This window comes from Syngnathus acus, chromosome 12 (assembly GCF_901709675.1).
Source record: "Syngnathus acus chromosome 12, fSynAcu1.2, whole genome shotgun sequence".
In the NCBI taxonomy this organism is placed as follows: Eukaryota; Metazoa; Chordata; class Actinopteri; order Syngnathiformes; family Syngnathidae; genus Syngnathus; species Syngnathus acus.
Window position 1 is genome coordinate 7,574,029 of NC_051097.1, and position 23,649 is coordinate 7,597,677.

The 23,649-nt window shown below is 44.1% G+C and overlaps 3 protein-coding genes across 4 annotated transcripts; all 3 read right to left on the minus strand.

Annotated features, from left to right (window-relative positions):
- Window positions 1-280: 280 nt before the first annotated feature.
- smad4a (SMAD family member 4a) lies at window positions 281-5,404 on the minus strand. The gene is made up of 11 exons (XM_037265004.1): window positions 5,227-5,404; window positions 4,288-4,601; window positions 4,048-4,222; window positions 3,891-3,920; window positions 3,610-3,813; window positions 3,437-3,541; window positions 3,031-3,081; window positions 2,775-2,958; window positions 2,184-2,352; window positions 1,981-2,119; window positions 281-1,719 (listed from the first exon to the last, which is right to left on the minus strand). Exons 2-11 carry the CDS (start codon window positions 4,525-4,527, stop codon window positions 1,508-1,510), a joined length of 1,509 nt encoding a protein of 502 aa, XP_037120899.1. The 5' UTR covers window positions 4,528-4,601; window positions 5,227-5,404; the 3' UTR covers window positions 281-1,507.
- A 2,265-nt stretch (window positions 5,405-7,669) lies between these two features.
- On the minus strand, window positions 7,670-9,915 carry LOC119130982 (bone morphogenetic protein 10-like). The gene is made up of 2 exons (XM_037265006.1): window positions 9,437-9,915; window positions 7,670-8,731 (listed from the first exon to the last, which is right to left on the minus strand). Exons 1-2 carry the CDS (start codon window positions 9,765-9,767, stop codon window positions 7,803-7,805), a joined length of 1,260 nt encoding a protein of 419 aa, XP_037120901.1. The 5' UTR covers window positions 9,768-9,915; the 3' UTR covers window positions 7,670-7,802.
- Window positions 9,916-11,388: 1,473 nt separating this feature from the next.
- On the minus strand, window positions 11,389-22,861 carry arvcfa (ARVCF delta catenin family member a). Of its 2 annotated transcripts, none has more exons than XM_037264994.1 (15): window positions 22,573-22,861; window positions 19,070-19,243; window positions 17,674-18,203; window positions 17,114-17,589; window positions 16,853-17,036; window positions 16,630-16,747; window positions 15,745-15,916; window positions 15,268-15,285; window positions 14,511-14,638; window positions 14,294-14,444; window positions 13,874-14,066; window positions 13,691-13,802; window positions 13,421-13,505; window positions 12,990-13,069; window positions 11,389-12,285 (listed from the first exon to the last, which is right to left on the minus strand). In XM_037264994.1, exons 1-15 carry the CDS (start codon window positions 22,591-22,593, stop codon window positions 12,193-12,195), a joined length of 2,535 nt encoding a protein of 844 aa, XP_037120889.1. In that variant the 5' UTR covers window positions 22,594-22,861; the 3' UTR covers window positions 11,389-12,192. The 2 variants fall into 2 exon arrangements, with proteins under 2 accessions (XP_037120889.1, XP_037120888.1); XM_037264993.1 differs by having other exon boundaries at window positions 17,114-17,592; window positions 22,573-22,860.
- Window positions 22,862-23,649: the final 788 nt, after the last annotated feature.

The window sequence follows — 23,649 nt, forward strand, 5'->3', positions numbered from 1 at the left end:
TTGCTGTAAGTAAAACTTTTTTTGTTTGATTATTCCTCATGATGGTAATTTCTGTTGCTCTTTTTTTTGATTGCTGTGATTTGTATTTGGTTGTTTTCAAGTGCCATCTTAGTGCGTTCATCTGTAGCACGCTCAAATGCAAGCACAAGCATTTTATGGCAAGAGAATTTTCCTGTTGGTTTTTTTCCCTCAATTCAGCCAAGATTGAAAAGAAAAATGTAAATAACCCCCAGTGAAGGTATATTTATTTGTCCTGGTTGATTGATTTTTTTGGGGGGGGATCCTTCTTTTGATCATGTATAATATCTAATATAATATTATCCACACAATTTCCATGTCTTTCTTTCTCTGTGTGCTGTTTTTTCTTCATATATCTTTTCAACTTGGCAAGAACGTAGGATGATTTGTATTGTTGTATTTTGAAACAAGGCCGACCGGGGGACTTTTGTATTTACAAAGACATTGTTTTAGTGTGTCGTATTGCTGAATATAGAAAATTATTAAAAAGACACATGTAGTTTGTTTTTTCTGAATATTTCAGATCTCAGCTCAGGCTAGCTTAGTGTTGTTTCCGACCCCCCTCCGCCCCTCCTTCAATTTTGTGACTTTGTCTTGGCGGTAATAAATGTTTTCTTGTCCAAAGCACGTCTCCTGTGTGTACAAACTTCACCTTAACACGATGCTGTCAGCCCATACATTTTATTCAACAATTTTCATACATATTAACACTAATATCATTCAGATTCATGATGTATTGGTGATGCAAAGTAGACGCCGGAAGTAGCACTTTTTTTGCCCTGCGGTACAGTGGTTTGCGAATATAGCAAAATGGAGTCGAAAATACTGCAATAGCGGTCAGTTCTGCCGACGCAATAAAAATCGACACTCAGCGTAACACTGAAATGATTGTGTTTGGCTTATGGCTTGTACTTCCTCTCACAATTCTCTTTGGGTTGGCGACACGGCACGGATTTTATAATTGCAAGTAGCAAGAAACAAGTCATACTTTCTGTGTAACACTTAATTAAGGCCTAGTGTTTTTCCATATAAATATTTTGCTGTTTTTATGACGTTACTGGCTGTAATATTATAGGCGAGAGATTGACAACATTTTGATTTATATACAAAGAAAGGTTCTGGAGCAAAAAACAGAAGAGTGGCAAGCAAAGGAGTGTAACACTGTAGCATTCAGAGACAACAAAATTCGTCCTGTCACGTGATGCCAGTTTGAACTCAACTACTTGACTAAATTGCACCATATTCTAATTAGTTGAGATGCACGCACACTGGTGGTATCACAGTGATTGCTTTCTTCCATTCATTTCTGAGCGCTCGATTAAAAATCCTGACTTGTATTATCAGTACGCACAGTGGCGTGTCTCCAGTGTACCACGGCGCTCAAGATGCCACTGGACTAAACTGCCGACTACGCGTGTCCTGGCTTCTACTCCTACCGCCCGACCCGGCGGCGCCACAGCCTCCTGATAACAGTCTTGCAACGACGACATTAGTCAAGAGGCTGTGGGTCCGCGATGGGCATGGTGTGCAGTACCTCGTCCAGCAGCTGCAGAGCACGGTGGAGGTGAATCTCGATCCAGCAGGGTGTCTCCTTGATGCTTTGCCGCGGGTAGTCGGGCCCCCAGCCCTTGACAAAGCTCATCCGCAGGATGCACAGCCGGCGCAAGTCGTCCACGCCGATGCCCGCCGCCGCTGACAAACCTGCGAGAAATAATGGGCGATAACTATTTGGGTTGGGTGGATTCCCAGACTAATCGACGGAATGGAAATCATTGATGGGATAATCAATTCCCAAAAAAATTGTGACAGGCCCAATATCTATGAAGGGGAAATTTTACATATCTAGTATTGTATGGTAAACAGAAAGGGACCAAGCAAAGAGCCTTGATGGACACCTAGTAGCAATTTGTGCGGATGGAAATTTCAACTATGCTTGAGACATTTCAGGAGAAATACACTCACTGATTGCGGGAGCGATTCCGCCCACGGAACCCGGGCCGGGTATATTTCCGGCCACGGCTGCTGCCTGGGCCGCCGCCGCCGCTTGGGCAGTGGCCGCCTGCTGCTGCATCTGCCTATGGCACTGACGCAGGTCAAACACCTGGCGGAGACAACACCAGCGGGTTGAGCGAGAACTTGAGCGGACCACGAGGATCTCGTCTCACCTTGATGTAAGCGCTGGGGTAGATCTTGTGGACGGCATCCCCGGGGGCACGCCCCGCCTCTCGGTCCAGGTAGTAGCTCTGCACAAACACGGCGTGGTCGCTCAAGCAGCGTACCCACACATCTCCTTCGCCTTTGCATTCCAGCTGAACGCCTTTGCCGATATGAAGCCTGAGAGGCAAAGCAAAAAAGGCCTAATTATGCAATATTGACTTTTTAATCGCTTGTATACATATATAATTGGGTCTCCAGAGTGGCTGCTCACACATTTTTTTTTCAAAGACAGGAGGAGGTAAGCCAACTTCTCATCTAGTGCAACATACAATAAAGCAGCACTTTTGAGAAGAAAACCAGAATGTGTATTGGCATGACAACAATCAAAGTTGACATCCACCTGACACACTTAGCCTACTGAGAGGAGTTAAATTTCACCCTTGCTGTTAACAGCACCAGTTAGGTGATAATGTGCCATGTATTATTTGTACAGTTGCCAGGGGCCCGTGTCAGAAAAAGTATGTGGGAAGGCTGTCAAAGACCTTTTGTTCGAAAATGCCCAATTTTGTCAACCATTAAAACTGGATGTGCTCAAGAACCTGGCTCTCTCAATGTTTTCCGTTCTGTGGACGTTGCTGAGCTGGCCCAGGCAGAAGCGGTCGCCTCCCGAGGGGTCCACGTAACCGTCCACCGTCACTATCGGGCACGTGGAGGGCACCTTGAACGTCTCGCCGACCTGGACGTCCATCTCAAAGTACGCGATGGAGCACCAGTATTCTGGAGCTGCGACAAAGCGGCGAACGGTTAAAATTTGTCCATGACATCTCAAGTATAATGATTGACAAGAAAACTCACCAGGGTGATTGGATATTGGTGGTTGGAATGCTATTTCGTTGCTAACAGACCCTGTGGAAATCACAGAAAGGGAAGCGGTGAAATAATTTATGTTCTGATTTGACTAATTGATCGACATTTTTCAAAGAAGCCGTGATTTTCTTTTTCCTTTGTGCCTTAATAAAAGATCTGGTACATTCTTATGTCAAAATATGCAAAGGATGAAGAAAAGCAACACTTTCTATTCCACTTCTTGCACTCTTCGTCGACTCGCTCAGTTTTGGCTTTTGTTACCATGACAACCAAGGCAGAGCTAAAACTGCAGCTCTGCTTTCGAGCCAAGTGTCACTTTTCACGCAGCGGGTCTACTTTAAAATATCCTGCGCAAAATAAAGAGCAAAAATAGGGAAAATTTCCAAAGACGTACAGTAATGTCCTGTGTGAGGCATGGGCGTATGGTGCTGTAGGTGGCCATTTTGATGCGGCGCCGCAGACGTGAAGCTGCTGTTTCGGTTCCAGTTGGAGGTGGAATCTGTCAACGAAAGAAGCTGTCAAACTCACTGGAGACAATCTCGCCTGTTGAACCCCTGAAAGCCTTACTTGAGGGTCCCGCGCCAATGGCGGAAAATGCGGATGTTGCAGCCGAGCTGCTGCCCTCTGTTGGCGGGAGGAGGGCGGGGCTACCAAAGGTGTCTGGCGGGCCCGGCCTGGACGGAGGATGCTGGATTGTCTGCAGGTGGCTGTCGGCACTGGGGTGAGATTGCTGATTGTCGTAGTCGTACTCGTCTTTTACCATGAGTGGACCTGTTGAGCATGAACAACAAGCTCACTGAAGATTGACGACAGCGATGTAACAAGTATAAACACGTCGAACAACTCACCTGTGCTTGAAAGCGTCAGTCCTGATAAGTCTTCAGAGAAATAGAGAAAAGACATGACTCCATGTTTAATCGAAAAGCTCATGGAATTTAAATAAATCTAAATTGCCCAATTACTTGGATGGACTTTTTTTTGGGGGGGGTTGGTGTGTGAACTTACCGATGCCTGGCGAGACCACTCTCTCGTAGTGGTACGGATTGACGCAAACGTTGTCACATTTGAGGTCAAAGGCATACTGGCAGTATTTGACATGTTTTAACTCGTTTTTGTGCAGATCGGGCCACCGCCACAATCGCGCATACACCACGTGAGGGAAACCTTTACGTCCAGCGACCTAAAACAACAACATCTGTGTTATGATTTATTCAAGGCCATAGCAATATTCGATCCAATACTGACCTGTAGGCGGCCGTCCAATGTGCGCTGTATGGTCACACATTTGCTGGGATGCGCCCCGTTGGTCGTGATGGCCGTGATGAGGGAGTCCAGCTCGTCTTTCTTCTCCTTCAGCTTCTTGACCAGGCTCTCGATGGCCCGCTTGGCGAAGCTCTCGCTCTCCCCACCTTGTCTGTGGCACATCAGGCTGTGCACGATGCTGAGGCAGGCGTCATTGCTCGTGGGGGTGTTGGCGATGGACATCCTGCTCCTTAGATTTCAGCCTTCGGGGAGGCTCGCTCGCACTCTCTGAGTCGATACAAAGCAGGTCTGGAAAGCTGAGACACGAGTGAATTATTCAGATGTAATTCTGTCATACAATGGATGTGAAAGAACACAGAGTCTGTACAATCCTATTAAATACTCCTCAATGAGTGCATAAACTTGATTTAAGATTGCAAATACCACAAAGGCCAACAAATTCACATTTCAGCATTCGCAAACTTGCCTACTAACAAATTTTGAGCATGAATCTGACTGCACGAGTTCAAATGGACATCAAACAAATTAGTCGTCCTGCACACCTGGAGAGTGACCCTTGCACAAATACCAGCGGAAAAACTGCAAATGTTGGTGTTTTTAATCAAGAAATAATGTTTAAAGTTAGCTCCTTCCACGCAGTCATCCTTAGAATTAAGCTCGGTGGTAGCGTGAAGCTTCCAAAGTTATCCCATCGTTTACTTAAGTCCTTCTTGATTTACATTAACAACGCTACCGTTGTACAATAAAACCCACGCCGAATACATACCAAATCATCTACTTACAAACCTAGCGTCAATAAACATAGCTCCGTTTCAAAATAAGCGAACAAACAGGTAGTTTTTGAAATTATGATAGGAGTGTCGCAAGGTACACAGCTTGCTAGCCTAAATGCTAGGCTAAAGCAACTTCGAGCTCACTAACCTTTCTTGGTGGACGGTCCTTGGAATGGCGGTTACTGAGGTGCGGTTGTTTCGAGTGTGCTAAGAATGTTTTTTAACAGTAGTCCAGGGTGTAAATGGCGACCCATACGAGGGGTCCGCGAAGTAGCACGTTTGGGGTACAGCTAGCTAGGTAGTCGCCACAAAAATAAACAAACTCCTCCCCGCCCCACAGGCGTCATCAATGCGCTCGCTGGCGTCAAAATCAGACAAAAAATAAATATACACTTTTTTTTTTTTTTTTGGTCTTGTTTATAGTATTCACCAAGAAAAATCACATCCACCTTTGCTTATAAAAAATAAAAAAAAGTACGGAAATATTTCTTTCTCCTTGGGATGTGCTTTATTTGTTGTTGAACAAGTATACTAGAAAAATATATATATTTTTCTTTACAGATAATATGAAAATAAGTGCTTCTTCTGGAAAAAATATCCATTCATTAATCTATACCAAACTTTAGATTATTTAACATTGGAAAAAGTTCACCACACACAACCAAGTAAATATTCCACAAAGACGAATAAATTCTGAATTAAAAAAAAAACATGATCTCGTCCCTATTTACTTATGTGAAATGTGGGACTGCTTAAATGAAATTGGCAAAAACATGAACATAGACATATTTTTCAAGAATAAATAACATTCACATTTGGAGAATTTTGCGTCTTCAATTCATGTTTTTGGATTGGAAGAGGATGAACATGCAAACTATACAAGGTACGATTCAGTCCCGAGTCTTAGAACTGTGATGCAGATGTGATCACTATATCACCATGCTGTGTGCAAATTACAATAAAAAAATAATTCAAAGTATCCGTTTTAAAAGGAAAACACATCAGGATTACTTTGAATGTGTCTCGGACTGAAATCAAATCTAGTTGACATCCACTTGGCCTACTGGAAGCAGAGCGCTGATCCTCGGATTGTTTCCACCGAGATATTCCTCCATCGTTGTTATCTACTTCCGACTGTTAACGGCCCCAGTGAAGTGATGATGGGCCACATATTTTTTTTTCCATTCATACGGTTGCCGGGAACCTCGATAAGGTTGCGTGCGGGGCCGAGTCCGAAAAAGTAAGCGTGAGGGCTTCGAGGTCAACCTGAGGGCGGGGGGTCGCCGAAAGAACGCTGGCGATGGGGACCAGGAATCTGACACCACCCTCTCACAAACGTTGCCACTTGGAGCGGCGTGCCGGCCTGAGTGACGGCCCACAAGACTCCAGGCTCTGACACCTCGTTATCGCCGAGGCATGGCAGTGGGCAGAGAGGCCCGCCAGGCATGTGATGCAAGGGGATGAGTGGGATTAAGCTTGTCAAGCAAGCGGTAATCAATAGATAAATCCCATCAAATCTATTCATTGTATCTGTTTATTTTCCATACTATAATTGCACAGGTATGATCGACGGATGAAGGACAACTAAAGCATTACTGAATTATTGCTAACATTGGTTTCCTGGAATCTCACATGTGGAGAAAATGTGGACATAGGAGGTTTTGTCCTGACAAAAAATAAATAATTTTCGAATCAATTCCATGATATTAGATGGTTACCGTATTTTCCGCCCTAAAAGGCGCACCTAAAAACCTAAAATTTTCTCAAAAGCCGACAGTGCGCCTTATAGGCCAGTGCGCCTTATATATGGATCAACTGATGAATTTGTTGATCCATACTGGTTGTACACAGTGCTCTGCCAAAATGTTTCAGTACGTTTTAGTACGACTAGTAAATTACAAGGTCGCATCGCTTCCCAACATTACGGCAACTGTAGTCAGGGGGCGTCACCGAATAGCTGTTGTACCCGCGAGGCTATTTCATGTCAAAATAGGCTGCTCTGTTAATGTTTCGAGTAAATCTACGGATCGATATGGAAGGGAAACATAGGTAAGTAGTACCAATGCGTTAGATCGAACTTTAGTCAGTTCCGATCATTTTATAGGAGATCGTTTGAGAAACGCGATTGTTTACACTTCGCTGAGGCTCGTGAGACTTTGCGGATGGCTAATGCTATTGCGATAGCTGCTATACGTACCAGGCTATTTCATGTCAAAATAGGCTGCTCTGTTAATGTTTCGAGTAAATCTACGGATCGATATGGAAGGGAAACATAGGTAAGTAGTACCAATGCGTTAGATCGAACTTTAGTCAGTTCTGATCATTTTATAGGAGATCGTTTGAGAAACGCGATTGTTTACAGAGGGCTCGTTGGTTATTGGCTAGTGGATGCATACCGCAACCCTAGTCAACCTCAGTTTGATGCAGTATAGCTTCTATTTTATGCGCCTTATAATCCGGTGCGCCTTATATATGGACAAAGTTTTAAAATGGGCTGTTCATTGAAGGTGCGCCTTATAACCCGGTGCGCCTTTTAGGGCGGAAAATACGGTACATAAAATGACATAACTTTAAAAAATAACAACTGGAGATTTTCATTTATACAATTTCCACCACGTCGTATCATTGTTAAAGTGTGACTATGTGTGGATACAACAAGGGATATGTTGGAATCCATCGGTGCACAGTCTCTATCTCTGATTGTGTGTGTATGTGTGTGCGTCACTATCGACAGCCACACTCTGCCACTACCATGCCCTCATACTTGTGGTTGAAGGTGATCACCCCGTTATCGTAATAAAGTAGCGATATGGGCTCCAGCTTAGTGGGTACACAGCAGGCACGCGATGCCCTCTCCGGACTCTTCACGCTGAGCAGTGTCTGCACAATGGCATGTTTGGTGGGTGAGACCTCGGAGGTCATGGGCGGGCCGCAGACTCCGTTGCACATGTAGGCCTCGTAGCCTACCGGCTGGATGATCCATGAGTCCCAGCTGATGTCTTTAAAATCCACAAACAGCGGCGTTCTCCTGCAGGTTTCGCCCTTGACACCACGGCGGATGCGAGCGGGGCTTTTGTAGAGAAGCTTCACTTCGTCCTGGTCACGGTTGACAAACGGCCAGAGCGGATTCTGCTCTGTGTTCTCGGGACGGGCATTATCGTGTTTTTTGGGCTCGTCCGAGAAAACGATCATCACCGCGTTGTGTTTTCCGTCCACGTTTCGCTGGATGTCGACAAAGACCTCATCCCGCATGACCGCCTCCGGGTCTTCAGGCCCCAAGATGGCGACGTGGACCTCCAGTTTATGCGTCGCGACGCCGTACTTCTGCCAGAGTGCAACGGCATGAGTCAGGTCCAAGGACACCCAGCTCTTATCTTTGGCGTGGATGTGCTTCGTCACCAGTTCCTCCAAGTCTCTGGACTCCTCCTCTTGACCCCGCCTTCTCACCTCTTTCCCGACTTCCTTGGTCCAAACTACGCCATTGTGCACTTTGTAAATGGTCACCTTGCAGTCAAAGGGTCTTTGGGCTCTCTGGACGAGGGTGAAAAGGCGAAGCTCGGCTACGGTGATGTGCTCGTGGTGGGGCACGGAAATGTTGAAGAGCAACGGAAATGTCCTTGCGCCCCTGACTGTCACTCCGTAGGGGGAAGAATCTGAAAATATCAACAAGTATCTCTTAATACTGCGGGTTTTAAAGTCTTGTAATTGGGGTGACACCCTCTACATACTGGGACTTCAACTCTAACCCTTAATAGGGTACCTTCATTTAAATTTCCAGATTAGTACAGTGTGCCAAAGACTCGTCTATTGGGTGGTACCCTCAAAACAACAAGTTTATCGGACTAAACCTTTCGGGACAAAGATAAATAGAATCACCCTCAAAGAACAGCTATTGTACCCTTGACTCTTGATTCTTCCATCTTGTGAACATACCCCGAAGTGACAGAGATAGCGAGTAGCTTTGTAGGATACGTTATTACTGAGAGTTTAATGAATCTTGAGGTCAACAATGACTTATTAAAGAGGCAGTACCATCAAAACAAAACTCAGTATCTGGGAAAATCAAATCAAATCTTCAAGGCTATGATAACTTCTCAATTGGGATGTTACCCGAGAAGAACTGAGATTGAATTCTGCATTCCAGATTTTGGTTTTCAGGATTTAAACTCTACGGGGAATCTTTTCGGGTATTTGTGGTGGTACTCAGAGAAGCTCCTTTTGGACCCATGAGACTTCAGTATCTTTGATTTCTAATATTTAGAGGCCAAACAGTTTTTATAACCATAAATTTAAAAACTTTAACAAACCTCCATTCTGAAAAGCCGAAATATTATAGGATTTTGTACGCGAGTGTGTACCTTCGTTCTTGAAACTGCGAACAATGCTGGCGGAGGGCACGGCCGTGCGGTCATTGGCGAATCGCTCAAAGAGTTCCAACATGTATTCTGGTGGTTCCTTCGCAAAGACCTGGGGCTTTTGCTCCACTTGCATCTGCCCGGTGAGGTTCAGGGTAGACAGAAAGTGGCTGAGAAAGTCGTGCGCGTCAAGCAGCGCATTGTCACGCTCATCTCGAAGCAGAGAAGGCCTCTGGGGACGACTTTCGGACGGCCTGACGGGACTGCTCGAGCTCAAGGCGGTCAACGCCATGAAAAAGACACTCAAGGAGAGGATCACAGACTCGAGGGTCATGGTGTAAGGTTATCCAAAAAGTAGCAGATGACAAGATGTGAGTGGAAGGATTCAACCGGGGTCGGCGTCGAGGCCAAGACAAAACAGCTTCGCCCTTGTCGATGGTGTGCTTTGGTTCTGAGGGCAGGGCTATGTTGCCCAATGTGTGCTGCTGACATGTTTGGAGATGTCATCAGGGTCCTGCTCGGCCCTCCTCTAAAACACCCCGACCCACCCCTTGCATGGCACTCTTACCTTCTCGTTTTGACAATGATGTTGAATGCACATTCCAGCAAACCTATCCAATGCTAAATACAAAAAGTGGTCATGTGACTGCCATTTTTTAATAGTTATTTACTGTAATTAATACTTGACCTCTGACCTAGCAAAGATTTATAACTGTAGCATGCAATGTTGTAAAACATATGTAAGTTTCAAACTTCATCTTTTAGCGTTAGCATAGGTTAGCAAAGAAATTACATACAGCGCTTTCCAATTTTGTGCAAAAATTCAGATTACATTGTCGCCATAGGAACGGAACTCTGTCGTAAAACAACATTATTAACTTTTTTTTTTAAAGGCAGCTCTTGTATTGGAGCTCATTAAATTATGTTGATTTCTCAGGCTTTTATGCGCTATCAGTAAAACAAAATGGTAAAACACATCCCATAATATTGCATCTGTACCTCGAGGAGCTTCGCCAATGATAATTCCGACATAATCTGCTGCTGAGTCATTGCTGAATCACCACACTGTAGATGCCTTTAGTAGCAAAGTCATTAAGCCTCCCCCAAGGAAAATATTGCCGCTCACAATAGTCTTCCCTTTGTCTCGTCACAAATAAATCATCCTCATATTTGGAGATTAATGGCTCGAGGGTTTAGTTTGTCCTATAAGCCTTCTCTTTAGGAGAACCAAAGAGCAACAATAATAACTCATTCTTAGGCAAATAAGAAAAAGCGCACCAGGGAGGGGGGGATTCCGCAAACATACACCAAGCTTCAATATCTTACCATTTATTGTACGATAAAGATTGCTGCTGTGCTATTTTAATACCCTGAGAGGATGCGGGAAGGCTTCTGCAGTTCATCAGCTTAATTCAAGACAAATTAATTCAATGAGCTCAATTAGGTGTTTTGCAAACAGGCAGGGGGGGGAAATACAAGGTTTTAATCATGGTAATCCGTCACTGTTGAACGCGATTAATCATGTCCTATTTTGAAATTAAAATGGATAATAAAAGGAATTTTTCCAATTAATTATGCCAACATCAGAACAGACTAAATCATTGTGATAGTTTGAAATAAACAGAGGGTGTTTGACTGCATTAAAAAAAAAAATCTTCCAATATTGCATTATTACGGTTGGCCTAGTCTTTTAAAATTACAGGAATATTTTTGTGAGTACAACTGAGTTCTTTTTCCCTTTTGCCCGTGACCAGGAAGTGATTTAGTCTTTTCGAAATGTTGCAACCCAGTGACTGCCAATTACCATAAGCAGCTTCGCCAAACAACACATCCTGCTCTTATAACCCAAATCGGTGACTTTGCTTTTAATTCTAATTAAAACCATTCAAAGTCTCTCTTGGAACGTTTTTTTTTTTTTTGGGCCCAAAGGGTGTAAAAGATAAGACAGATAAAAATGAGAAATTCTGCACATAGTTTACTTTCATTCAACATTGCAATGCAAAAAGGGAGCGAGCGGCTACAAACCAGATTTTGTATTGAACGTATAGGACCATTGATTGACCTCGGATTTGTAACATGGCTATTATATAATAAATATCACAATATAAATGCATCCATTTAGCTTATTAACAGTCCTTTTGTTTACACATTTACACATCTTAGCTCAGGAATCAAAGATGGACGGGGGCCAGTTTGTGAGTAATCACCTCAAATTCATAATTATTTATATTTTGAGTAATTATGACCAGAATGGAAACTATTATTGATCTATTTTGGCAGTGATACAACACCACCCTTGACAATCAGACTCGCGGTAATTCTAATATATATTTCATAGTAGATCCAAAATATCTGGATGATAATATTTCATTTAAAGATAGAATTTTTTTTTGTTTTAATTAATGAAAAACTAGCATCTTAATCTCATTGAAGTGCTTACGTGTGTGTTGAAACTAAATTGTCTTTGGAGTCTTACATCTACCGCCATTTGCATATTTCAGACTACTTTACATGATGCTTTTTAACATGATCGTCCTTCTATATGTGGGAATCCCATCCCATCTATGAACAAAGAAGCATCTCATAGATAAATATTTGGCACGTCATTTCCTAGCATCAAAACAAAAAAAACTACTGGTACTGGAATTGTTGGTATGACACGTCGGCTCGATTTGCATAAATGTGCATGTGGGCCACGAGAGCGAGTGTCTCTACCGCGTGCGGTGGTGTCGGACTGTTAAATGGCCGCGTTGTGGCGTTCACACCCACGAGTCCAGCGGCGGAGGTTTGTTATCCATGAGGCCCACGGCGGGCCTGCCAGCTCGGATGAAGTGTTTCCTCTCGCTTATCGCCTGCGCGGGGGTGGGAGGGACAGATATGCAAACGTTATTGGACGTGGCGTAAACAAACAGGCTTGGCGACACAATAGTGCATTAGCAGCAGTAGCATGCAAAGTATGCAAAATCGAAAACACGGCGGTGCCTTGAGATACAAATTTTAATTTATTCCGTGACCATGCACAAAACACAAGGATCATTTTTTTCCCCACTGGAATGAATTTCTCCCCCAAATTGGATCGTTTAAAAAGAGGTAATACCACTCCAAAATATTATACTTGAAAAAAAAATGATGACGATGAAAGTGAATAAAAACAATTTTGTCACAGTGCAAATAATAAAAATAAATAAAAAAATGTTTGTCAGTGCAGTGAATTATCAAGCTGCTTTTTGTCTGCTCATCAGTGCGGCACCGATATTATTCTTTCATATTCCATTCTTTGTAGAGGATAAAGAATACATGATTGAGAGTACTGTAACATTGTCTGTTCACATGTGTTGCTTCATCATTTGTGTTCCACCTAATGGGTCCAATAGTGTAACACAAATACTATTTGAAGTTAGCATTAAGATAGCGGACTGCTATTTGGTTGAACAAAAAAAAAAATCATTCTAGCTATGGCTAGTATCTAAAAAGAAAAGAAAACTCATAAGTGGAGTCACTCATATCTCAAGGCACCACTGCACATGGAAATTTGGTATGATAAACATTATTTTACCGGAAGAGGGTCTCTTTCAACAACAGGTGCGATTCCATCTTCCACTCTGTCGTTTGGCTCTAAAGTGCTGGAAAACACATCTGAAAAACAAATGCGGCGCATCGGAATAACGTACTAATAGTTGCGATAAATCGGAATAAGCCATCTGATGGAATTTTGGTGTTATTGTTAGGTTTCATTTAATGTATTATTTTGTGCCCAAAGTTGTTTTGAATGCCTTAATACCATGACATGTGACTTACTCCCACTTCTGAACTCTGGCAAGCAGCCAGTCCAGTGCTAACACGTCCGTGCATCAGTGACCTTGCTTTCACGCCTCCCTAATAACTTCAGCCCCCCCATCTGGTCTGTTTGAACTCAGCTTTCTCAGCGCTCATTTCGCTTTGGTAGAAGATTATCAAATAACATTTGATATTCATGAAAAAGCTGACCTTGGGATTTGTCCATGAGAGGCAAAGTGATGTCATCGCCGCTTTGCTTCACACTTTTTTTTTTCGTCACTGCGGTTGTTGTCGGCTTTGGAAGAAAAAATAAATAAATCATAAAAGAGCACTTTTGCTGTATTTACAATAATGAAGACTTTACGCTATATATTACAGAAAATTGAGTTTTTAATGGCTTGTGATTTGCCGAGTGCTTTCAAGAGTGAACTGTTTAAAATTGTGCAACAATATTATGGATCCATAATATAACTTTAATACCTTAAAGTGGCTTTTATTCCAGCCCGCCTTGTTGAGGGTGTTCCTCAGGTCCTTGTAGGTCCAGATAGTCTGAAGCACATGGGAGGCTGCCCTGGTTTCACGTGTTGATTGACTGAATCAACAAACCAAAAAAAAAAGCAATTATCACCCGGCTAAAACGAAAAACCCTCATGAATGGTTCACCTGGACCTGCTGATGGCCACCAGTTTCTGGATGGCGTGTCCGTGAATAAGCGCCCTGGCGTTCTCCTGGCTGTCGGTGATGATCTCGTGAATGGTGTTGAGGAGCGACACCACCGTGTCCCCTTCCAGATTTTTGGCTGGTCGCTGTTGGCCGCACGGCAGGTTGGCCACCAGGTCCCTCAGGGCGTAGCTGCCTACACAACAGTGGGATGAAAAAACATTCTCAAGTGCACACAGACTCAAAATAAAATTTCCAATAGTTAATTCAATAATTATAATTTCATCATAATAATTTAATTGAGCCAATTCAATAGAAGCTAGCTAACTAGCAAACTAAGAACTAGTTCACAAATATAAAGCGATATGTTCATAAATATATTTATGAACATAAATCCTAGGAAGAAGACCTCCCGGCACTTACCTATGAGATCTTTATTCCGTCTATCCATGGCCAGGTTACGGAGCGCGATGGCGACCGCTCGCACCACCTTGTCCACGTCGGAGCGCAGCAGCTCCACCAGGATAGGCAGACCTTTCTCTTTTCGCACGGTGGCTCGAATGTAGCTGGACCACTATGAAGAGAAAAGAATGGTTTGAAGGGGATTCGTTGGTATGTGAAGAAGCGAGCGTGCGCTTACGGTCCAGTGGCCGGCGGCGAGGTTCTGCAGGGCTCCGGCGGCCGCCTCCAAGGTGTTGGCATTGTGACTGCAGCCGAGTAAAGACAGGTAAAGTCTCACCACCTCGGGCTGGTACAGCATCTTCAAACCTGTGATGGTGAAATGCATTTTTTAGGATGTAAAAAAAATGATAAATCATTTGAATTTTTTTCCACCTTGAACAAAGGCAATAGAAAAATTATCTTTTTTTTTTATCGGGTTACTCCTGCTCACAAACGGCCGTTGGTAATAGACGCTTCTGGTTGCTTGCCAAACAAACAAGCGCAACATGTTTGATTTACATTGGCGGGGCCTCAGCGTGGGATGACATCTGCACTCATCTCATTCCAGAAACATTTTAAACGTCCAACACGACAAAAGATATTTGAACAATAAACTAAGGGGTGGAAATTGCAGTATATTGACGGGGCCGGGATAGTGGTGGTCTTTCAGCTGCCGGGTCGTTCCGTTGCAGTAATGCAAGTGTCCTCGAGCGGGGCAGGTGCTGAGGCGTGGTCTTGCATTTCAACGAGTTCTCGCTCGCAGCTCACCGCAGCGCCATGCATACAAAGCAAACAAGCGAGCCGGCAGGCACGTCTGTGTTTGATAGTCACCTACTGTACAAAGGTGATGATAGTTATTATAATATTTAAATATGCGGTCTGGAATTCTCTTTGGCTTCCCACACAGATCAAATAAAATGTCAGAAAATGAAAATATATAAGAAAAATGGACTGACCATGGCTGAACCACTCCTCTGAAGAGCGTGAAAGAAAGAAAAGACAAATGTTAAGTGATTACAGTGGACGCTAAACATTCGATAGAAACCCTCAGTGCTTATATGCCTTAATTAAAAGACATTATTATTGACAATCTATGACGTCATTACTTTCCCCATCATTAAGTAATCTAATTTTGTCTGACCTCTATCAAGACAGAGGACAGGCACACATTAAGGAAATGACTTTACACTGTAAAAAAAAGAAGTTGCATAAATTAAAAAATATATATGTATATATATATATAATGTTTTTAATTTATTTATTTATTGATTGATTGATTTTTTTAATGTAATATTATTCCAACCTGAAAAACCTCATCCTTTGCTATTACTGAAGTGAAGAAACAGCGAGATGTGCCCCCCTGCAGTTTGGCAAATCAATTTCCCGGAAGCGTGGAATAATAATGTCAATCAGAGGTTATGGCCTGCACCAACCTTTGGGTCTTTTCCCTCCAAAGCAGTCAGGCTCGTTGTTCTTCTTCCGGTGTGGCGCCACCGACCTCATAATCTGCGTGACGTGAGGTTCCTGCAGGCGCTCTACACCCGGCACCTCCTTATGCACGTGGTAGGAAAGGTTTCGCAGGATGCACACGCAGTTTTCCACCGACTAAAAAGGGGAAGATAAGGGACAAGAAGAATTGTCCTCTGTTAACCGTCATCAATGAAATGTCTCGTTAATTTGCCTTCCTGCAGCACGGCGATATAGCGCCTGCCTGCTAGCGTGCGTGCGTGCGTGCGGAGCGCATTGCACTTGGCAGCCTTGGCGCATAGTCTCAATTAACTTGATGGAGTGTGATGCTTTAATGACACATAAAAGTAATGCTTCCTGACTTAGAGCCAATAGGATTTTAACATTTGCTCCCCCTCCCCTCTGGTAGCTGCATCCAAAACAACATCACTGCAATGAGATGTGACACTTCCTGCCCCCCTTCCGAGCCCCTTCTTTCATTCTCTGGCATCAACTTCCGTCATTTGCTAGCCAACTATTAAAGCAGCAAATGTCCATACTGGGGTAAGAATCACACGGTGACCCGATCTATCCAGTAAATGGTCAATTTTGCCAGCTACTTCATCTATCCTCCATTTTCTTGTCCTCTTTAGAGCAGAGGTGAACTGGAGGCTAACCCAGCTGGATGTTCACAAGAGAAAATGGACGCGTCGCCAACCCATATGTCATCGGGTACTGATGAAGGCTGCCGATACCAGCCACCGATACTGACATCAAGTAAGCGCTGAGGGAGATAGAGGGGGATGCGGCGGCACTGATTTATTTCAACATGAATCTTTATCATCGTTTTTTTTTTTTTTGGGTCGACCGACCTTGTTATCCGTGTCCTTGTTGACCACAGCCGAGTGGAGGGCGTGCAGGAGTGCATCCACGAGTCCTTTGCACTCCCTGAGCCGCTGTCGGGCCTCGGCTCCGTCCGAGCTGACGTTCCTACGGCGACATGGTCTTTCATCAAAAGCGTTCGCCTCCGAGAAAATCCTTATCCATCACAAAAATGTAACGGCCGCCTATTATTTATTGCCAAGCCAAGGTTACCGCAGACATCCCGACGTGTTCTTGAAAACGGTGGTCCACTCTGCGCTGTGTCGTTTTGACGGCTCGCAGGGTTCTCGTCTCCAGCCCGAGTGGGGTATGATGATTTCTTCGTTGAGCGTTTGCAGGCCGTGGTTGATGACCGTCATCTTGAGGGGTTCGTGCGACGAGAGGTTCCACAAGGTACCTGGAGGCCAAGAAGATAAAACGCTTGTGGATACGAGTGACTCAACCTACTAGTTTTTCACGATCCTAAAATTGTACCTGTGACCAATTCTTTGACCTCCATGCTGCTCGTCTTCCTCAGCAGTCGGACCAAAGCCTGGATGCCGTCGCAGTTCCTAATGGCCATTTTGTTGTTGTGGTCCTTCCCGTAAGATATGTTCCGCAGCGCTCCACAGGCCTTGCGGTGAACTTCGGGTTTAGGGTGGTCCAACAGGTCCACCAACATGGGCACCCCGTTGAGTTGGCGGACCTCCTGCTTGATGCGGTCGTTCTCGTAGCACAGGTGCTGCAGGTAAGCGGCGGCGTTGGACTTGACTGGATCCATGGGGTGACCCAGCATGGAGATGACCTCGTGGAGGTTGGGGTCCCTCCAGCGGGGGTCCCTGCGGATGCTGTCCAGGCTCACCATGCTGCTGCGCTTGTGGGGAAATTGCAAGGTCTGCGCTCGGCACATGGCCTGGAAGAAAGGGTTCAGGTTGCCCTCCAGCTGCGCCATGAAGGCTTCGTCGTAGCCGCTTCTTGAGGAACACAAATATAGATTCATCCAACAACACGTTGATAGTCGGACCTATGGATAAATATGTGGGGATGTGACAAACCTGGTTCTCGAGGGCTCCCTGAGGAGCTCCATGGTGGTAATGGGCCTCAAGTTGTGAATCCCTCCCAAGGTGGTGTAAGTCGCCGCCGGGTGGTCGTTCCTCATGTCCACGGGGTTGTCCGACTGATCCCCGTCGTCGCCCGTCGGGCTGCTGAATCCCGCCGGAGCGTAGCTGTCCCTCAGGAAGGGCAACGTGAAGTGCGCCCCAGGTTGGAAGTTCTTATTTGGCCAGTAGCCGCGGAGGGCGCTGCTGCCACGGGACAGGCTGCCGTAGCCGGCGCGTAAATCCCCCCCGGGGGCTCTGTAGCCCTCAGGGAGGGCGTAAAGCCGGTTGTCCGGGTTGGCAGGCTGAGGATCTGTAGTCTGAGGAACCGGCTGAGTGGCTGTTGTGATGGGTGCGCGAGAAGGTTCAGCGTCAGGAATCGGCTCCTCTGCGGGGGGGTTATGCTCGACTCGGACTGGCGCATCTGACGGATGAAGGTTCAGCTCTTCTGGCTTCTGGTCAACTTCCTGATCCGCAGCCTTCAACTCCTACAAACCCAGAAATGTTACAGGTGGGCAAAGTGTGGAGCGGGAGCCACATAAGGCCCACTCCAGTCCATGTCCTGGCCCACCGGATTTTCATTAGCAAGAGTCTTAATGTCTTTTTTGAGAAATGTCATTATTCATGAATAATTAATGAGTTCACTTTTTAAATATTTTTTAATTAAAAAATGTAATTGAATTATCTTGCTTGTTCATTTTGCATGCACACTTTAATTATTTTTTTTTATCATTAATTAAATGCCTCGCTTATGTGTCTGGTTTAAAAATCCAATATGCCCCTTGACCCCAAAAATGGACATAGTTCAACATAGGAAACTTGCAATGGCACATTTGAACTGTGCGCGAGCTCCTGCTTATTTCCCATAACGACAATCTCATCTCATCATCTTGCCTCGCTTAATGCGTGCTCCCGTTAATTAACGAGACCCTCTCTGCTGCCAAGGAGTAATGACCCCATCTTAATTGAAAATAAGTTTATGTTTGAATCTAATGAAAATGTCAAGGTCCAGCCAATGTTCCATAGACGATGAAAATGGACAAATATGTCTGCTTTTAGATTTTGATTGCCGGGTGAATGCTTTGCTTTTACACCACTTGGTTGCTATGGCCACCAGCGGGGGTCTTAATTAGCCTCAATGAAAAGTCATTTTATTGTGCTTTGCTCATATGTCACAAAATATTACCGGGAAGGAAGTGACGTCAACAAAAGTGGACTTTAATCCAGTTTAAGGCACTTGAATTAAGTTCAGTCCAATTTACGTAGTTCAAGTGGTCGGACTGAATAAATTGAAGTGAATTGTATTAAAGTTGATTTTGATTTCAAACGCAATCAGCCATGAGTGAGCGCTCACCTCTATGTCGGTCTGCAGGGGTGTGTCAGCCTCGGTGGAGCTATCGTTGGTGGAAGTCATGGCGGAGGCGACGGACGTGTCCACTTCGTCGTTGTTGTTGGATGACGGCAAATCGGCCGCCACATGTTTCACCTGCGAGGGTGACAATGCAGGAGGCCCCTCTGAGCTCTCCTCCTAAACACACACACATGGATGAGTAGTTGAGGGATGACAGCTCAGCAGCATTTGAAACATTCCCTGTCAGCACAAACACATTTTGCAATTGGACGGATAAACATTGGGAAAGTGGTGTTCTTCCTTTCAGAGGCATAACAAGCTATTGCTGAACTTTCATACCGAAGTGTATAAACGTGTCCTTTCGCTGCACTTTGCCAAACTTTGCACAGTGATTCAACTGAGTACATTTCTTTTCTTTTGATAGCAATGCAAAATGACAGGAAACGTCTAGCAGGGCTGCGAGAAAAGAAAAATAATATCTTTTTGGTTTTTTTCCCAAAGAAATAGCCAAGCAACTATAGAGCAACGTTTGCACAGTTTGACTTCAACTGACTCATCCTTGTTTTGGGAAATGAATGTAACAACGCAGCTTTTTTCTTTTTTTTTTTTTTAAAGAAAGAAGAAGATGATTTATTTGGTGGTTTATCACAATTGAAGGCCCATTAAAAATGATTTCAATTGAAGCTCCTGAGGGAAAAAAATGGAATTAAAAAGTCTTTGCGCATTGGTTTTTATGGGTCAAGTTTAGGGCATGTTAAATTAATTAATTAATTAATTGTGTCTACCGATGAGGATTTAGAAAATCCTAGTCGATCAATGTTAAATAGGTGTCACTTTTTTTTTTTCCGTGATGTGTATGTGGGAGGAAAACTTCTTTGGAGCACTAACGAGTTCATCCTTATCTGATTGTCTGCTCCACTCATTTCACTCTTGACAGCCTTTTGATTGCATCCATTGAATATCGAGGACAAATGATCCATGACACCATTACGGTGGGGGATGATTAAATGTAGTAAACGTAGAGTCTAAGATATCATTTCCCGGACAAATGTGAAAAGAAATAACACCTGACAGCTCCATAAGAAATATGCTGCATTGATTTTATATTAAGGCTTAGTGCTATCCATCCAGCAGATGGAGCTGTGGCGGGGGAAAAAAACGGACTCGTTTGTTTTTATATGGATTTAAATTTAATACAAGCAGGCACAGCACAGGTGAGGAGTGGCCCACCATTTTGGATTTTGGCCTGTTTTACTGCTTTGTTTGTGTCTTGCGATTGGCTCGTGACCATTCCAGGAAGTCTGCCATTTTTGTCACCTAAAGTCAGCTAAGGTCAATTGAAAATGCTAAAAGCATCGGTGTCAAACCTGAGGCACGAGGGCCAGATTCGGTCCGCCACATCATTGATCGTGGCCCATGAAAGCAAATCATGTGCATCAACTTTAAATTGGCAAAATGCCAAAAATCAGCCCAAAAAACACTCCAGCACAGGGCCAACCCTAATGAGGGCAAACTATAGAAAATAAAATGGCCGGCTTTATAATGAGACTGTTCAGTGTGAGGTTTGTTGCCAGAGAAAACAGATTGAAGGTGGTCATAAAAATGAAATAAAACAAAATCCCACTGGACACAAGCAGATTAATGTGAAATTCATCATTTATATGCACAGAGGCGCAATAGAGTGCACAAGCGTGTGGCTAAAATGCTCAAAGCTAATCCAATCCACCAATTCCGCTCCCTCTCTCATTCTCTTCCTCGCTTCGCGGCTCTAAAGTGGCCAACTCAACTCTGCTGCATGACAAAAAAAGAACACAAGAGCTTTCACTTCTTCCTTTCATCCCCTCGACCCAAATGTGGAGATGGAAGTATCTTGTAACCATCAGACCCAAAACCTCCAAGGGTTGTTTGATTGGGTATTTTATGAGGGGGAGGGAAAAAATCATCTGTGGACGGGATGATGAAGGATTGGTGGGGCGATAACGTCTGGTCAGACAAGGGCCCCTCTTGTCCCCTCGGTCTGATGAGTCAAGCTCCGGAGGGGACGCCGGGCCAGCTCTGAGTCAAAGCTTATTCAAATAAGCCACTGCAGCGTCACTAAAAAGTCCAAACAGGTCGAGACAATCGCTCGCAATCTGACGAGAACTCAGAAAAAACAAGCGGGGGGGAAAAACTAAACAGTTTGGAAACATTAATCACATTTTTTTTTCCCTCCGGCTCAATATTACGATTTAACGTGATTCTTTTTTGAAGTCCTCTTCATGTATTTTTTTTTAACCAACACAAAGATAAGCATTAGTCTGTCATTGCTGATGCTGATGAGGGAAAATTCGGAGGATTTTTATTGAAACCAGCTGCAGCAAGTCTATTCGATAAACTTTTAGTATGCAGCTCAAGGGCACGGCTAACATATAAAACCTCCAAACTCAGCATAAATCCTGAAGAAAAACTCGTGCATATTAGCTTGAACAGGCGGTCATGGTGTCATTGTTCATTTCACTCAAGCGTGATGATGTCACAACTTATTTCCTTGCGCCGCCATCCGTTGATTCGCTCACGTCGAGCGATGTACACGCCTCCAACGTAACAATGCGGGAATTCGGAAACCAAATTGGACCTTGACTGCCTCGTGGGGAAGCAAAGGATCTGTCGTCTAATTTGCCGTGAAATTAATTAGAAAAATCTACAATGCATTTCATGAAAAATTAATTAAATGAAGAATTGTGGAAATTGCCAGTAATTATTATGTTGGCAATTTAACTAAAATCTACTAGAAAAGAAGAAAATGAATTAACAGGAAATAATAAAAAAGATTTTTTTAAATTGAATTAAAAAGTAATATAAAAATCACAATCAATGTACTGCAGCTTAAATAAAATTTTCAAAAATAAATAAAAAATAAAAACAAATAAAATAAGAAATAAAAAAAAAATAAAAAATAAAAAAAGATATATTAGTACATTTTAATGCTAAGCATTCCAAGTCGCGACGTAAATGGTATGTACTGCCATCGCAGCCCACTCCATAACCCAACACACATACAAGGCGTCTTTTTTTGCCCTCGCCGTGAGCCAAAAGCCAGTAAAAGTTGCCATTGTTGCCACTTTGCTTGGCTTGCCCTCAAATAGTTAAATGCTGCATGGTCAGATTTAATGTGATACATCATGGCAGCACACTCACCACACTGTGTCTAGTGCATGTGAATGTGTGTGCACTATTTTATTCCTCCTTTCCATCTCTACCGATTGGGTCAACATCTCATGACACAATTAAAGATCAGCACCCTGTATTTCTTTATGCGCTCTGCGCACACACACACGCACACACTCAGTTGATGAAGATGTGAGCATCATGCCCTCCTCCTCCTCCTCCTCCTCCTCATGCAACACAAGGAGACTGCATCGAACAGCAGGCAATTGACGCCTCCTGCATGACAGCGGCACAATACACGCTCCCATCTCTGCAGGAGAGGAAGAGGAGGACACACACACACACACACATGTACGTACCTCCTTGACTTGTGCAGGCATGGTGGAACCTCCTTCCGCTCTCCCTTGCAGATTGATGCACGAGGTGCCTCCTCCTCCTCCTCTTCCTCCTTCGCTCCTCTGCCTAATTCCTGCCTGTGAGCATGTAAGGCAGTTCAAACATCATCCAGTGCACACACACAAACGCACACACACACACACCCTCCCTCTCTGCTGCACACCCTCCCTCAGCAGTACACACACTTTGCAGGCAGACGCAAAGGCATGCACACATTTTGTCCAACACAAATGTGGAAGGGGTGGGAGTTAGGGGACCCCACCTCCTCCAACTCCCCCCCCCCCCCCACCTCCCTTCTTGATATGTGCTGCAGTTAATGCGTGCGCTATTAGCAAGGTGCTGAATCCACAGTGTGGAATGGCTCAGGGTGAGTGCAAAAAAATAACTACCCTGCAATCTGCTCACACACACATAGGAGCAATCAAATTCACACACACAATTACACATACTTACACACACACGAACACACAAGCTTCCCGAAGGGTTCGCAAGCAGATGCAGCTGGCGCCCCGGAGATGCCCGCTCTAGTTTGGTTGCGAGGCAGCGAGGATGAACATGGCAACTTGCATCCATGGAGAGGAAACACAACTTGCACTACGGTCATCCCACGCATCAACCACAATTCACAAACTCACTTATTCACATTTTTTTCTATCTGAAATCCCAACATCAAAAGCACTGTCTATCTAGGAATTAAGAGTCAATGCCTTAACAATGGCCCACTAGCTTAATGCTAGCACAATTGACATGCTAATTGGTTAGCGTTGATAGTTGCGTTTTATAATCAATAGAGGCATATATTGTTTATCCCCTGTGAAAAATTGCAAGCATCGTACGGAGTTACTTAAAATACAAGAAGTGCTATTCTTCTGTTAGTGTCTGCAGAATTTGCATAATACTGCCTCCAGTATCTTCTTTAGTTTTTTTCTCATCAAAAAAAGCAAACTCAGTCAAACATGCCTGTTTAGAGCAAGAGACAAGGCGTACCAAAACTTTTGTCAATATGATCTCACAAATTAATCACAAATGAGCATTTCTTA